Below are 16,323 nucleotides of genomic sequence, written 5' to 3'. Positions count from 1 at the left end.
GTTGTTTGTTGTTTTACTCACAGTAGAAGAGAATTAATACCCCCAGTTATGAACAAAGGTGACAGAATAGGTACAAGCTTAATCAGAATGTAGATGGGATAATGCCAATTTTAGAAAAAGGTACATGTGTTTCAGTGAAATAGTCATAGCCCATCTTTGTAAAACTAACCAGCTAAGCAGTTGTGTTGTTTGTCTTGGATAAGTGAACTCTGGTAAATCTGTGGGGTTTGTGAATGATAATTTTTCTTGTTTGTTTGTAACAGGAGCTCACCAGATGTTGTTGTTAGCTGTATTTATAACACCTCTTAATGATATCTGCTCTGACTTCTCAAAGTTTCTGGAGATGATAGAAACAACATTGGACATGGAAAAGGTATGAAATGTTGTGTGGGTGGAATTTACTCAGCAATTAAAGTTTCTTATTGAACTTTGCAATCTGCTCTATATGAACTAAATTTAATTGATCATCTCTGTTAAGTAGCTAGTGGTAATTTAGCTGCATATAGAAATATATGCTGCATTTAGAAATATATGGAGGCAGTTATTAGTATATCAGGGTACTCATCAGGATATTCACCCACTATCTGAAATTATCTAGCTAGTGAACAAATGCTTTGGGTGCATTGATGCTGTGGACCTGAAACTATTTTTTAAAGATCTCATCAGTATTAAAAGTGGAGAAGTAATTTTGTCATTTCTCTACTTTGTATTTTTAAAGTTACAGTAATATGTCTCAAATCCAGAATGTAGCCCAGGGTATGTTTATTACCTGGGGAGTCTTTTAGGATTTTCAGTTTTTTTGATTAACCAGGGGTTAGGATTATCCTAAGTGAAGGTCTCAGCTGACTGTAGAAACAAGAGAACTACCTAAATATGTGCCAGACATGGTAGTAAGGGCCATTTGTTGAAACTTGTGCGAACTGCAGTGGGTTAAAAATTTTGAACATACATACTTTTATCCAAAGGCAGGAGCCCTGCCTTTTCTTTCTTTGTGTTGTGTTGTGCATCCATCAACTGCATTTTACTGTTTATGGAAGGACTTGTTTGATTGACATGTTGCTGTAATTTGTGATGTATGGTAATGAAGAAATTTATAGCTTTATACCAGTTACAGACCATCTGTTGATGCAGTTTGTGTGCCCTGGGACTCTGTTTTCTTTAAAGGTAACAGCTGTTTAAGCCTTCACCCTTCATAGTCCAGCTCTTCAAATTTCTTTCCAGGTTCTACTTTAAAAATGTTTTGTTGTCCTTCTAAACAGAATAACAAGTCAGTTATTTTTAGTCAAATCCCATAGAATCTGGCATGTTAAGTTTGATTTTTTCCCCCCCTTCAAGGTACTGGAAAATGTCTATAGATAAGCCAACGCTGGTTTTAGCAGAAGAATAAACCTTGTCCCTATGAACATTATAATTTGAACTTTGGCTTGAAATTCCTCTTGGATTTTGAGGGAGTTCAAATAAAATACGCAGTTCTATTCTGAGTGCAATTGAAGGATAGGTTGTCATAGCAACTAAATTATGTCAATAATCCATTCTAATATAAAAAGAAACATCTAAGTTCAAAAAGCGTGGGATATGGTTATTCATTTACCTAGCTGTAATAAAAGTTGAGAAACTGTCACTTCCATTCCTGTTTATCACAGAATCATAAGGGGACTTTGAAAAACCATCTACTCCAACCTCCTCCTCAAGTCAGGGCAACTTCAAAGTTTGGTGGTGCTTTTGGTACCTTGCCACCTGGCAGTGGAAGCACAGGGAAGGGAGAGAAAAAAGATGAAATACAACAAAAAGATGAAATGCTTCATCCTTGCCTCTGAAACTGTTAAGCTTAGAAGGAACCATATCTGCTTTTCAACTCAAGAGCTGGGTTGAAATTGGTAGGATTTTTTGTGACACTATGTAGGTTCCTTCCTAAACCTCTAGAGTCTCTTTTGGGGCAGAAATTACTGATTCAGAAACTTCAGTTTCCAAAGGCTTCTTGTTTTGAAGGACACTGTGCTTTTACACTCTGTCTGGGTTAGCTGCCTAAGTGTGGGGTAGCAGACAGATCATGTACATGACAATTTCATTCCCTCTGACTTCCCTTTTTGCCCTGCCTACTGCTCAGTCATTTGTTTGCAAATAAATGTGCAGACAACTGCATTTCAGCAGAAAGGAGTCTGTTAAATTGGTATATTTTGTGTGTATGAAGTACATTATGTGAGAAAACAAGCATTTGAGATGTGTTTGTTTTGCAGTTGAACCAGACACCAACTATCACAAACAACATTGCATGACGACATTATATATGTATAAAAAATTGAGTGTGAATTATTAAGTAAATTCACTTAACCGCATATGATCAGGAAGATTTTTTTTTCTTATTGCTTATGTTCATATATATTTTTTCTTGTTATTTTTCCTCCAGGTGGAGAATCATGAATTTCTTGTCAAGGCTTCTTTTGATCCTAATTTAACAGAATTAAGAGAGAAAATGAATGAACTGGAAGAAAAAATGCAGGCCTTACTAAAGACTGCAGCCAAAGAACTAGGTAGGGTTTGGAACTGCGTTTGATTTGTGTCTCCTTTGTGAAATGTTTTGCAATCAGGTGATGAAAACTGGTGTAAGAAGTTAAAGGTTAAAGGATGTTTGCATTATTTTATTACTGAGTTGGGGTGACTTTGGTTGTTGCAGTACAAGCTGTTGAAAACAGAGAGATTTTTGGCTTATAACTTGGTCTTAATTTTTTTTTTAAACATTCCAAATTATTTCAGGAATGATCATATATGTTGCAGAATCCATTTTGTAGAGCTGTAACTCACCAAACTCTTGGCTAAGTCTAGTTCTGTTTTACATTCTTTGAGGACCTCCACTGAGACTTTTTCCCCCTCTTCTGTGCATTATCCTGAATGTCCATTCAGCTTTCTTTTGATGTTCTTGCAAAATGTAATTCGTAAGCAAATGAGACATTTAAAGTGTTGATTTTCCTGTGCAGAAGATTCCATGTTCAGCTGATGAATTGGGCATTGAAAGAGCAAACTTTAAGAAAAAGCCACCAACTTCTAATGTAAATATGGCAAGGAAAATTGGCAACACTATACTTATTTTGGGTTACACCTTTAAGAGCTTGCATTTTTTTAAAATTTTTTTTAAGTGTAAAGACGATACCTGGATGAGAAGAAGGAAAGGCAAGATTGTGTAGGGATGAAATGAGAAATCTTGTAAGCGAACTTTGTGTTAGTAGAGAGATTGCAAGAGTGCAGGTGCTGTGCTAACAGCAGCAGTGCAGAATGTCCTTGCATTTTTCACCTTCCTGGAGAATTCATAGCAATAATTGTGAGCCTGATTTGAATATGCAGTTTGAGAGCATCTTGAAGTAAGAGCAGAGAATGAATCCATATATTTGTGTTTGGTCTGGGTATTTCTCATAGCTGTACAGAAGCAAAGCAATTCTACTCAATTAGGTCATGTAAGAGAGGCTAAATCATGGGAACTTAGGGCTGGTGGGCAGGAATAGCACAGGCTGCAGGATTTGTGATAATACAGCTGGTTTCTTTTTCTTTGTTTTCATCTGAAAGGTTTGGAAGCTGGCAAAAGTATCAAACTGGAGACAAATTCACAGTTTGGGCATCACTTTAGGGTAACTTGTAAGGAGGAAAAAGCTCTCCGTAACAATTCGAAATATGGAATCATTGATACACAGAAGAATGGTGTGAAATTTACTAACAGGTATGAGATGATATTGGTAGTTTTTTAAGCCTGTTCTGAAAGTAATAGAAATGTTCCTTTATAATTATGCTGGTAAACTGGATTCCCTTCAAACTGTCACCTTTTTAATTGACTCACAGATTGAAATATTGAGCAGGACTGGCATAGAGTTTATGTTGAAAGCTGTATTCCCCATTTATGTTGCCAATTATGTTATCTATTTTTGGTCCTTTGACTTGGGCTAATTTCTCTGTTTTAGCTGCAGCAAGTATCATAATTGCTTTTACTGTGAGTGTTTATACAGACACAAGCTGCAGTAAGGAAGGAGCTATTTATGTTTATCACCAAATGTGACATGCAGAATTCTGTTGCTGATTACCTTTTTTTTCCCTTTGTTCCAAATCTTCTCTAATTCTGTTAGTCCTGTATATTGAACTTCAATTCTGTGGCACTTTTGATTGATCTGTTAAAAAAAATTTAAGTCTTCAGGCTAATTGCATTGAGGCTGTTTCAGTGTGTCCTTGTCTGGACAGCAGTTCTGATACAGATCAGCTGAAAAGTCTATATTTTTTGTTGAATTTTAGCTCTTTTAGAGTGTTTTAGCAGGAGCAGGGGCTGCATCAGTCATCAGATGTTTCTCTGTTCTTCAGTGTTTTTACACAGAGGAAACAAAGCAGAAAGTTACATATGCAGAACTGGGTAATAGCTTAGGTTGAAGGCTGCTTCTTATCCCTCACTCAAAGCTGATGCACCTTGGAAATCAGATCCTATCTCAAGCTTAGATGGGTTAGCCCAAGGCTTTGCCCAAGTGCCCATCCTCTGAGTGTCCTTCACAGCCTTGTGGGCACAAGTTCCAGTGCTGAATTACTATTTATGAAAACTTTCCTAATCAGATCTAATGAGAATTTTCCTCACAGAAACTTGGCATCTGAGGATCTCATTCTTTTGCTCTGCACCTCCAAGGAGAGTCTGCTCCTTCTTCCCTCCAGGCTGACCTCAGATGCTCTCAGCCTGGGCTGGCATCTCTCTCAGCCTTGCCCTGGTGTGCCACGTGCTCCAGCTCTGTACCTTTGTGGTGACCATCTGCTCCAGGTTCAGTGTTGGGAAGACAAAACCCAGAACCAGAGATGTCATCTCAGGAGTGCTGAATAGAGGGGAAGAATGAGGAAGAATGATTTCCTTCAACATGCTGGGTCCACTCTGGCTAGTGCAGCCAGCATGGGCTTGGTCTTCTCTGCCTCAGGGGCGTGCTGCTGGCTTGTGTTCAGCTTCTTGGTGGTGTAGAGGCTGGTTTCTGTTTATCACTCACTTCCATAGTTATAAATCCTTATCTTTGAAAAGGAGGGCAAGCATATTGGTTCACACCAATGTTGGTGTATTTCGCACCAATTTACTTAAATGAACAAAGTGTAAACTTTAATTGCATTTTGTTTTAACATTTATTCGGAGGATATTTTTTAAAAACATCCCTGAAATGCAAAACAGCTTTTTCTAGTTCCAAATAGGTTCTGAATCTAAATGTATGATGAAGGTAGGCTTTTCTGTAACTGAGAAGATGTACTTAGAACCTGTACTTTGTCATCTGTTACTTTCCCTTAGTGAGGCAGCCCATGCATCACTAATAAAAAAAACTTCTCTGTGCTTAGTTAAGTTATAGTTGCTTCTGTAGGTGGTACTGGAAGCACAAGACTGACTTCTGCCTGTAGTGTGGGCACACTACTTGGGTGTGTTTCTTATTCAATCTTGTTCTTTGTTTAGGAGACAAGCTTGAGAAGAATAAAAACTTGTTTAAACTCTTGTCTTTATTTCAGCTTGCCTTAGTTTGAAGATCAGAACCTGTTCATAGTGACAGTAATTAACTTAGGTTTTTACTAAGTGAAGGAAGTCAATGCCTTCAGATCTGATAAGCCTGTTGTAGGACTCTGGGCTAATTACACAGTTGCTTAGCAGCAAAATGTAGCAAAATAGCCAGAAGTTCAGTTTTAAGAGCTAGTCCTTATCACATAGCAGCTCTATAAGAAACTTAGATGATGATGTCATGTGTTGATGCTAGAATTTCTGGTTTGGCCCTTGTTGGTGATCTTAAACTTGGAGTTAATCTTGAGACTGCCTTGGTGTGGATGAACTGTAGCTCAGTTGCTTTGTGCTCTTTGTGCTGAGCCTTGCTGTTGAAACAGCTGGGACACTCGGTATAGACTCAGATGAGGAGGCCAAAAGTTTGGCACTGTAGGTGAAGGCAGAACATCTCAGCTTCTAAATACTCTTGTTTTGTTCACAGCAAACTGAGTGCCATCAATGATGAATATATAAGGAACAGGGAGGAGTATGAAGAGGCTCAGGATGCAATTGTTAAGGAAATCATCAACATTGCTTCAGGTGAATATGCCACTGTTGATGTGTGTCACCGTCTGGAGTGCTGGGAGGGAGGACTTGCTGTTTCTTTGAGGGTCTTTTACAGAGACAAACTGTAATATTGCCCAAAGAATTGCTGTGAAAAGTGAGGTGTGGCTTTCAGACCGCTGTTGAAAGTTTGAAGTGTGAGTTGTCTTCTGTCGCCAGACCCTTTCCTGGCATTGCTGCAGATGTGCAGTGATGAGGTGTGTGCAAATGCTAATCCCATAATAGGAACAAAATTAAGGCTATAAGGGTCACATCTGTCCTCCACCTACCTCCCTGGGGCATCTTCACCCAGACAGCAGAAGAGGTAAAGGACAGCAGAGAACTGAAGGAGTGGGACCTGAGGTCTTAGAACGTTGATATGCAATATAAGATGAAGTTAGTCGCTGATTATATGGCAATAAAAAATAACTGTTTTCCTAAGTTATTTCCATATATTTTGGTCCAAGATTGCCTACTTACAGGGCATTCTTTGTCCTTCACCAAAAGCAGAAGAGACACTGGGGAATTTGGGCTGTAGACTCCAGTCCCTCATCCCTTTCTCAGAAGAAAACCAAACACCAAAACTTCAAAAGCTGGTACAGGGGATGCTGGGCCATCTAGCCTGGTGTCACAGGCTCTGTATCTGACAGACCTCCCTCCCATCATTCACACAAACACAGATGGTTGCTGTGTCTGAACTGTCTGTGCTGTGTCTCTCGTGTCTTTGCTTGCATGAGCATCAGCATGCTGTGTATTATTCATGAAGGAAACTTGCTGGATTTCCAGATGAGGGAAATTAAGCACCATGGCCTCACCTCCTCCTTTTCTTAGTCTGAAGAAGTCTCCTTGGTATTCAAGGCATGGGAACTTCAGGATTGCATCCTAGACTCTCCTGGGAGATGACTTTAGTCTTGAAGAAAATTGTTACTGCAGATGAATTAACTTGATGGACTCTGTGTAGGCTTCAAGCTACCTTCTCAGCAGGAGCCAAAGCATAGCTAATGGCATTGCATTTGCATCTCCTCTGTGCAAACCAGGTTATGCAGAGCCCATCCAGAGCATGAATGACGTGATAGCTCAGCTGGATGCCATCGTCAGCTTTGCCCACGTGTCCAACGGAGCCCCTGTGCCCTACGTCCGGCCCGTTGTCCTGGAGAAGGGGCAGGGCAGGATTGTGCTGAAAGGTGCCAGGCACCCCTGCATCGAGGTGCAGGACGAGGTGGCCTTCATCCCCAACGACATCACCTTTGAGAAGGGCAAGCAGATGTTCCACATTATTACTGGTAAATGTCGCTGTTCTCTTCTTCGTTTGTTATTTACTTTATAAATGTCTCGAGTATTTCCAATAATGATGTCTTTTTAAAAAGAAAAAAACAGATCAACAGCAAGCACAACAAATCAGCAACCTAATAAAATTCTGTCGAAACAATTTCTCTCGTCAAGGGCGAGCAGCTACTGAGTTACTCATCTTCCTGCATGGGGAATGAGATTTAGCTCTGGTAAAGAAGGGAGGGTATTTGTAAGCTATTATTTATTGCTATTTTTGATTATATATTTTTAAAAAAATGTCCACAGTGTTCATGTGAAATGTTACCTTTGACAATGGATATTCTATATGTTTCTGTACATACAGGCATATTTCTCATCATCCAAACTAATAGTAGTGGAATTGGTTATTGTAGTTTTAGTTGTAGTGCACTGTTTGGAGAAGGTGATCACTAATTTGCAAAGAGTCGTTTGTGAAGAAAAGAGAGGCTGCTGGACAGTAGAAAATAAGAAATTAGTCCTTCCTTAAACACCTTAGTGAATGTAACTCCACAAGTCAGGCAACCTCAGGAGCTGGAAAGCCTGACCCTGCTAAAGTGATTTGGAAAATTCCACTAGGCATCAATTGTACTTTGTTAATGTTTTCTTTGTGAAGTACTAAAGTTGATTTTAAATGCAAAACATGTTTCAATGACTACCATTTTTTACCCTTTTCTCTGGTGTAATTAAGATAATTTTACTACACACTAAAACATTTTTAGTGTTTATAGATTTAATTGAATCTTAATTTCCATCCAGATGTCCTTAACATACGTTCTGAGTAGCAAAGATCTGAAATTAGAGAATGATTAATGAGCACTTATAACATAATCAAAAATCTGAATTAATGCATAGTAACACGCTTCTTTTTCTGGTTAGCAAAAGTGTAAAATTGGTTTTAATTATCAGTTTTCTGCATAATACTTTTTATTTCATTTGTATGTCAGTTACAATTAACTGCTTAATATCTGGGTTTGCTGATTCTGAGTGACCCATTAGCTTGTACCCAGTCTGTAACTAAGCTGTTTCATTTTTGCAGAGAGATTTTAATAGTTCTTTGAGGTGAAAACAAATTATTACCATTCTTAAGCAGAAATAAATACTGATAATTTTTTAATTTAAAGCTTATTAGTTTTAGGTATGAAAACCTTAGAAGACTGCTTATACTTTTGAAAAGTCCCAAAATTTATGAAGGCCCCTAATTTTCTGTGATCGCCTTTCTTTTGAAAAAGGAGCATTCAGTAAGACAAACAAGCAAGCCTTGTTAGCCCTGGAGCCACTTGTTGCACCTGTTGGACAAGTTTGCTGCTCTTTTCTGGCAAGAAAGTAATACATTTAAACACTCCTTGTTCTAATTTAGAGCCTGTTCTCCTTTAAAAAAAACTGTTGACTTGTAAAAAGATGATGCTTTTTCAATTAATTTTTGGAAAATTTCTTCTTTAGGCCCTAACATGGGGGGAAAATCAACATACATCCGACAGACAGGGGTGATTGTTCTCATGGCCCAAATTGGGTGTTTTGTGCCCTGTGAGTCTGCAGAAATAACCATTGTGGATTGTATCCTGGCTCGGGTGGGAGCAGGAGACAGCCAGCTGAAAGGAGTGTCTACTTTCATGGCTGAAATGCTGGAAACTGCCTCAATCCTTAGGCAAGTCCTGTGCTTTTGTTTGATTGTCTTGGCTGGGGGTGATGGGAAAGGAGGCTCCCTTACAGAGGTGCATTGGAGATTTTTCTTTTGGGGGGAATCTTAGTGGAGAATCTCAAGTTCTTTTCAGCTGGGTCTTTTGCCTCCTCCGTGCTCTGCATCCACAGCATAACTTGGTTTACTCCAATATCCAGAGTTCCTGCTGCTCTCAAACTTTGCAAATGCTCTTGTGTTCCTAGGACAGCAACTGAGAACTCCCTGATAATCATTGATGAGCTGGGAAGAGGAACTTCAACCTATGATGGCTTTGGCTTAGCCTGGGCTATCTCAGAATACATTGCCAGCAAAATCTGTGGGTTTGCCATGTTTGCCACACACTTCCATGAGCTCACAGCTCTTGCTGACCAAGTGCCCACAGTAAATAACCTCCATGTCACTGCTCTGACCAGCGATGACACGCTGACCATGCTGTATCGTGTCAGGGAAGGTAAGGCTGTGTCTCAACTTCATGTTGCCCCGAGAGAGAAAAATCTTCATGTGTGGATTTTTGTTTTGGTTTGGGTTTTTTTTCCTTTTTTTCCTTTTTTTGTTTTTTGTTAAGGTTGGGATTAAATGTGTGATAGAGTATTTTTTTGTTCGGATTTAGGTGTTTATTAGTTTTTATTTATATTACAGTCGTATAAGTTGTGAGTTCTGCAGTGCTTTCTAAATTAGAAAATGGAGCCATATTTCTCTTTCTAGAAAGTCTTTTAAGGATAAACTGTTTAATTAAGGCATGACACTTAAATTATTTTTATTTTTAACTTAATAACTACTTGTGACCCTTAATGTGGACTCTTTTATCTAATTACACAACATTACTTAGACTCATGAAGAAGAAGGTGAAGAAAAACTAGGACTGGCTTCTGCTCTAAAACTTCTGTTTTTGTTTTATATATATTACTATATTTGAAAACTTTAAGCTTTTTACTGTGTGATATTCCACATTTCTATTCAAACTACACACTTACAATCCTAGTTCTATTATTCAATTTTGGAAGCTTTCTCTGTGGCTTCAGGTTAATTGCAGTGTTCTCTTGGGGGTCAGTGCTTGTCGGCACAGAAAGTCTAAAATTCTCAGTAACCAGCGTTCCAGCAGTAATGGAAAAAAAATCCCCCCACAATTCATGTCATACTCCAGGCTTGGGGTTTATTTATATTCATATAGATATAGATATTCTTCTCTGTCCACGTGTGAACACAGTAGGTGGTGGTGTTAATGATTATTTCTTAAGCTGTCTAGGCTATTTCTGCCATTCAAGTTGATGCTTTTGTGTTGTTCCCTTTTTCTTTTTTAAAGACAGAGAGGAGGGTTCCAGAAGGTTATTTTCTGTTTTCCTAAAACAGCTATTTTAACCTGCTGATGGAAGAGACTTACATTTCTCAAACTGTGCTTTTAAAAAGAATGAGTGCGCCTTTTATGTGCTGACAGTTTTTAATAATGTCTGTTTCTTTGTAATAAGACTTAGTCTGACGTTGCCCAATTTATACAGCAATTTGATGTAGGAAAAATCATATGGGTAATTTCTAGCAAATGGCATCACAATGAAACAAGAATTAGCCTGTTTTGTTAGTATAATTTCAGTTAGATGTATTTAATTAAAGTCTTTTAGTGGATCCAGTTATTCCTTTCAGTATTAAATTAAACGATTTTTAATTAGGCATAAATTCCATCTATTCCTCCTGTTTCCCTATATCCCCATAATTTGTTTTTGTTCCCTTCAGCAGGAGCCTGCATTTATTGCTAAATAAAGCAGAGCTGTAACTGTGGCTTGCAAGGTGTGCCCATTTATGGCATTCTAATTTAGTTGTGAACTCTACAGTGATTTTGGATTGTTCTCACTAGAGCATTTCAGTCCGGTTGGCAACTTCTGGGCTGAGGTTTTGATTTAAAATGTGGCCAGAGTACTCCTTCTTGCTCTGTGCACCTCTTAATTTTCCTCTTCTGAGTTCCAGAGCGGAGGAATGAGTTAGGTAACACTTGAATGAGTTGAACAGGGTTCCTGTAGAATACTCTGGCTATCCTGGATCTGATACCTTGCTGGTTTTACTCCTCTGTCATTGCTGACTGCCTATTTCTTACTCATTTCTTCTGGTTTTAAATCCATGGAATTGCTTCATTTCTTACCCCTAGATTACATGTATGACCACTTCTAATTTTGTGTTCCCCTCTGGGTATAATCTTGCAGTTAGGTTTTGGGTACATTTCTGTAAAGCTGTGGGAGACTGCTCTGAGCAAGGGGAATCACAGCAGGAGCAGAAGTGCTGCTCCTAGGGAATGCCCAGTTTTTGCTTGAATATTACTCCAAATTGCTGTGGCCCCAATTCCCAGCCATGCCCGCTGGAGAGGAGGTGTCTGTGGTTCTTTCCTAGTTTGCTGTTCCCCATCTTCTCCAGCACATGTTGAGCTCCTCACACAAAGTGAAGGTTCATGCTCAAAGTGGGGGTTAAAAGGTGGCTTGGTGTGGCATTGGAACTGCATAAAAATAGTCATAAACTGCTGCAAGTGTACATGGATACCAGGTGGTTTTTGTGCAGCAAGAGATGGTGATGTACAGACTCTGCAAACAAGCCATCTTTGGGTGCCTTAGTTGGGGCATGTTGGTTGAGGAGGGGGTCAATATACACTATATCAAAACCTTCTACATCCTTTGGAGCAGCAGCAGCTCCTACAATGAAGCCCCCTAATATTCCCCAGACAGCTGGGTGGCTTCTCTTTCTTCAACCCACTCCTTTTGTTTTTAAAACCTGTATTAATTCAGCCATTCTGGTCATGATGAGAACTGTAGAAGCCCAGTTTCATATTTTTCTTCAATCAGTCTTGCCATTTTTAGTCATACACATCTTTTCTTTGTACATGCAGTGTCTTTTCGTTCCATCCATTTTCTTGGAAGTGCTATTCAGCATGGAAACACAATGTTTTTATCTATCTACTTAAACCTCTGTCAGAGGAGATGCAACACTATGAAATCTTCATCTTTAAATACCTGGTCTCCACTCAGATATCTGTCTCTCACCTGAGGTTTTGCATTTAGTGTTGTGTTCTTTCCCTTTTGGAATTTTTATATGGCTCCATCAGGGATGTGCATATAGGCAGCTGGGATACAGCTGTGCTTTGAAACAAATAGCAGGTTTGATGTAGTTTGAAATGCATAACCAGACCTGAAAAGCATGACAAGGAACTTTTACACAGTGTTTTCAACCATGTCTTTGTGCTTGAAGAGTGACAGAATCACTGGAAGAGGAGGCACATGAAGTACTGTTCTCCAGGCCTCTGCTCAGGATTCTCTGAGCCGAGAACTGAGTTAGCTCTGGGTCTGGGGAGGTGTGTCTTTTTAAAACAAAATCAAGAAGACTATTTCCTCCTTAAATAAGTTAATTTCCTTTAAGAAACCTGGGAGTTTACAGGGTTAATAAAACAGAAAAAGTCTGAATACTAAGTTTTTCTTCATCTATTCTTTGGTTACCTGGTATTTAATAGATGATTAGTTGACAAAAAACCCTGTCATTTTGCAAGTGTAATTAATTTATTCTTAACTCCTTGCTGGAGACCAGAATTAAAAGGATGTAGTAATATCTGTGGGAGGACAAATGGAATTATGATAATGCAAACAAATAAGAGTTGATAGATTTTATCAGAGGGCTTTTGATACTGAAGTGAAAATTGTTTTATGAAACTGTGTATAATTTACATATTCTGAGCAATTATGAGGACTTTTCTTGAACACTTTATAAACAGTGTATTAATTGAAGTAAGTGTGAAGTTACAGTTGAGAGATTTTGATATAATTAAAGATGACTCCTGGAGACTGAGGAATTATGTGGTACAGATGCAAAGGAGGAGAGAGATGATTGAGAATACAACATTTTTAATATTTAGCTATACACACACAGATATATATTTGTATAGGTATAGAGTAAATGTCAGAGGTACCTATTAAAAACATGCAAATTATTATATTCTACAGACTGTGCCAAAATGCTTTAATAAAAATCATTGTTTGATTTGATTCAAATACTAGAGGGAAATTCTCTCTGCCTGAAGAGTTTTCCATTTCTTGAAGCACTTTGGAGCTCTGCAATTACTGCTCTAATAGAGCTTAATTAAATAAGAGCATATTCTTTGTGTTACCATTTTTAGTAGAAAAGGTAAATCAGGAAGTGTTGAGGAGAACCAAATAATGTCATGCACTTAATTTTTGAGAACAGAGAACTATTACAAGCATGTCCATGTAATCTCTGTGTAGCCATATTATCTTCTGAGAATTCTTAACTGGGTTTTTTTCTCTGCATCCAGGTGTTTGTGACCAGAGTTTTGGAATACATGTAGCAGAGTTGGCGGCTTTCCCAAAACATGTGATAGAAAGTGCAAGAGAGAAAGCATTGGAGCTGGAGGAGTTTCAAAACATTGGCAAGTCCAAGGAATCTGAAGGAGAGCCACCAGCCAAGAAATTATACAGAGAAAGAGAGGTTTGCTGTCAGAAATATTTTTTTAAATTTTGAATTGCTGAAGCAAAATTATTTAAGGATTCAGATTCCCCCAAAGCCTGAGGATAATTACCCTGTAGTGTATTTTTCCATTACAAAATGACTTGGCTACGATGTTCATTAGGAGTTGAAGAGATGTTGAGGGGTAGTGAGTTAGATTTAGATTAATTTCAAGTTAATGTAGTCAAGAATTTTATCTGAAACACAGATTTAAGATACAGCTTTTGTTACCATTGTGTAGAATATTCTTGGCTCTGCAGTTGGGTCACACCTGGTTTTGCTCCCCCTTATTTGAGTGTTCATTGGTGCCATGGTGTGATCAGATCTGCTCACACCAGAGAAAAGCTGAATACCCAGCCTTCTCCTTTGTGCCCTTCCATGTCCCATGAGAACTGTCACATCTCAGAAGCTGATCACATCAAAGAACACAGCAATGAGTACCTGGAATTGCTGATTTACACCTGATTTATCGGTGTCACAAAGCGAAGTTTCTTTAGAGAAGCTTCCTTAGCAGGTAGTGTAGAGGCAGACAAAGGCTGCAGGAAGCTTTAACAGAATATCTGTGTTGTCTTGTTGCTGGCATCTGTGGCAGCCTCCTGGGAAATCCAGTGCAGCTGCTTTGTGGCTTGCACTGGTTTTTGTCCAGTGCAGCTGGGTCCTCCTTGCTGTGTGCATGCAAGCCTGCTTCAGAGCTTTGTTCTGTGTCCCAGCAGTCAGCCTGGATCTCCACAGCCTGGTACCACCTTGGTCTCCTTCTGGCAGCCTCGGGACTGCTCCAGTGTATGGAAGCCTTGAAGTGTTAGTCCACATCCAGAGCACTTCCTACATTTTAAAAGCCTTTGCTCTAGACAGAGGCTGTTACCTGTTTATTTTCGGTTTCAGAGGTCAACTGCATTTGTTGTTCTGGCTCAGTAAGTGGATCTGATGCTTTAGATGAACAATCTCTTGTTTGTTCTGCTTTTTACTGCCAGAAGACTTTCCCTCCAGCTACCTCAGTTGCTCCACTATTACCTTTCCTGTGTCAGGCATCGTGGTGAAGAAATTTTTAGATTAGTTGGACCTGGCTGTGTGGTCCTAAGTTGGTAAATTAAATTGACATAGCAAACACTTGTGACAAATACAGCATCATGTTTTATTCCTGGGTGTTTCAGTAATACAAAATATACCATAAACCCTCTAGGCAATAGAATGGCAGAGCTTTAGATGTCTCACCCAGAGAATTTGTCTGCCTTGGTTTACATCGTGTGTAGAGGGAAAAGGGTGCTATTACTTTTTGGGAACTTCTGCACTGAAAACTACTGCATCAGTCTTAAATGATAAGAGGAAAACTAAGTGAACTTTTCAGTAGAATTCTGCAATGCAAAGGACTGGATAAACTTCTGCATTCTGGACCAGTTGTTTCCAATACAGGGATTCTGAATATTGTTCATTGCAATGTTTGTTCTTGCTGTTCAAGTCAGATTGTTTAGAAGTTCCACTTTGCCTGTTTGTGTAAAAGCATATGCATAAAGCTTAATTATCATCTGTTCTCCTTGGTGACGGCCACTCTGCAGTTGCTTGGTTACAATTTGTCCTTTCCTTTTGCATGTTGAAGCATTGCTTTTGATTGACAGTCCCTTCTAAAAGTAACTAGTTTGGGTAATATGACCATTCTGGTGCTAGTACTGCTGGCAGTCCTCACCTCATGTTGCTGCACACTGGAATTAAATGTGGAACACTTGCAGGAGATTACAGTGTTAAATACTGTATTTATGCTGATCAACTGGTGCTTTTTGCTCATGCATTGAAAAAGAAGTTCTGGTACCAGTGTAAGTGGTTTATTCTGGTGTTCAGAACTTGATAGCAAGGACAAAAATAGGCATGATTTTTGCCTGCACTGAGTTTCCGCACTGATGAACAATACTTTGTATCTGTAGAGAATTTGGAAAATTCCTGCTTGCAATCTAAACACCTTTTCTGCTTTCTTTTCCTTCTCTCTGTTTCAGGAAGGTGAAAAGATAATTCAGGAATTTCTTTGTCAAGTGAAAGCATTGCCCCTGACAGATATGTCAGAAGAAGACATTAAAGTCAAGTTGAAACAGCTGAGAAGTGATGTATTGGCAAAGAACAACAGTTTTGTGAATGAAATAATTTCTCGAACAAAAGTTACATCATGAAATGTGCAGGAACAGGATACAGGTCCTGAAACATACTTTGTATTGAAAGAACTATAATTTTCTTGTCTTGTAGCTTTTATACTTTATGATACTTGTGCTCATTTATGTAGGCATTTTTTCTTGGATTGTAATTATTTTGTAAAAAATTCTGAGCACATTACGTGCCAGATTCCTGCTTTAGCTGGGATCATTTTGTCCTTTTAGAAGTTTGCAATAAAATGTTTTTTCATATTGAGTGTTATTGACTGCACAAACAGAATGTGTAATGCTTTACGAGAAGTCTGCTAGAAAGTCTTAACAGTTGAGGTGTCAAACAGTTGCCAGAGCCTTGGAAAGCAGCAGTACGTACACAAAGCCTTTGTCCTAGGCCATGATTCTTTTTTGTGTCATGCAATTATATTCATTAATTCACTGAAGATTTACTAATTCTATATTAGTGCTGCGTTAGAAAAAAAACATCTAAGTGTGCCCAGGTGGCCAAGAGGCCCAGGTCATGCAATTATATTCATTAATTCACTGAAGATTTACTAATTCTATATTAGTGCTGCATTAGAAAAAAAACCATCTAAGTGTGCCCAGGTGGCCAAGAAGGCCAATGGCATCCTGGCCTGGATCTGCAAGAG

The 16,323-nt window shown here is 38.8% G+C and overlaps 1 protein-coding gene across 1 annotated transcript in view; it reads left to right on the top strand.

Annotated features, from left to right (window-relative positions):
* The window catches only part of MSH2 (mutS homolog 2), a 45,980-nt gene extending 30,042 nt beyond the window's left edge, over positions 1 to 15,938 (top strand). The window contains exons 8-16 of the mRNA XM_041424179.1: positions 264 to 373; positions 2,408 to 2,531; positions 3,559 to 3,709; positions 5,967 to 6,064; positions 7,105 to 7,350; positions 8,816 to 9,020; positions 9,257 to 9,504; positions 13,354 to 13,526; positions 15,530 to 15,938. Of these exons, the coding sequence (XP_041280113.1) occupies positions 264 to 373; positions 2,408 to 2,531; positions 3,559 to 3,709; positions 5,967 to 6,064; positions 7,105 to 7,350; positions 8,816 to 9,020; positions 9,257 to 9,504; positions 13,354 to 13,526; positions 15,530 to 15,700 (1,526 nt within the window). The 3' untranslated portion in view covers positions 15,701 to 15,938. The remainder of the gene's footprint in view (positions 1 to 263; positions 374 to 2,407; positions 2,532 to 3,558; positions 3,710 to 5,966; positions 6,065 to 7,104; positions 7,351 to 8,815; positions 9,021 to 9,256; positions 9,505 to 13,353; positions 13,527 to 15,529) is intronic.
* Positions 15,939 to 16,323: the final 385 nt, after the last annotated feature.

This window comes from Onychostruthus taczanowskii, unplaced genomic scaffold (assembly GCF_017590055.1).
Source record: "Onychostruthus taczanowskii isolate IOZ18803 unplaced genomic scaffold, ASM1759005v1 scaffold80, whole genome shotgun sequence".
In the NCBI taxonomy this organism is placed as follows: Eukaryota; Metazoa; Chordata; class Aves; order Passeriformes; family Passeridae; genus Onychostruthus; species Onychostruthus taczanowskii.
This window is presented reverse-complemented; position numbering and strand designations above follow the sequence as displayed.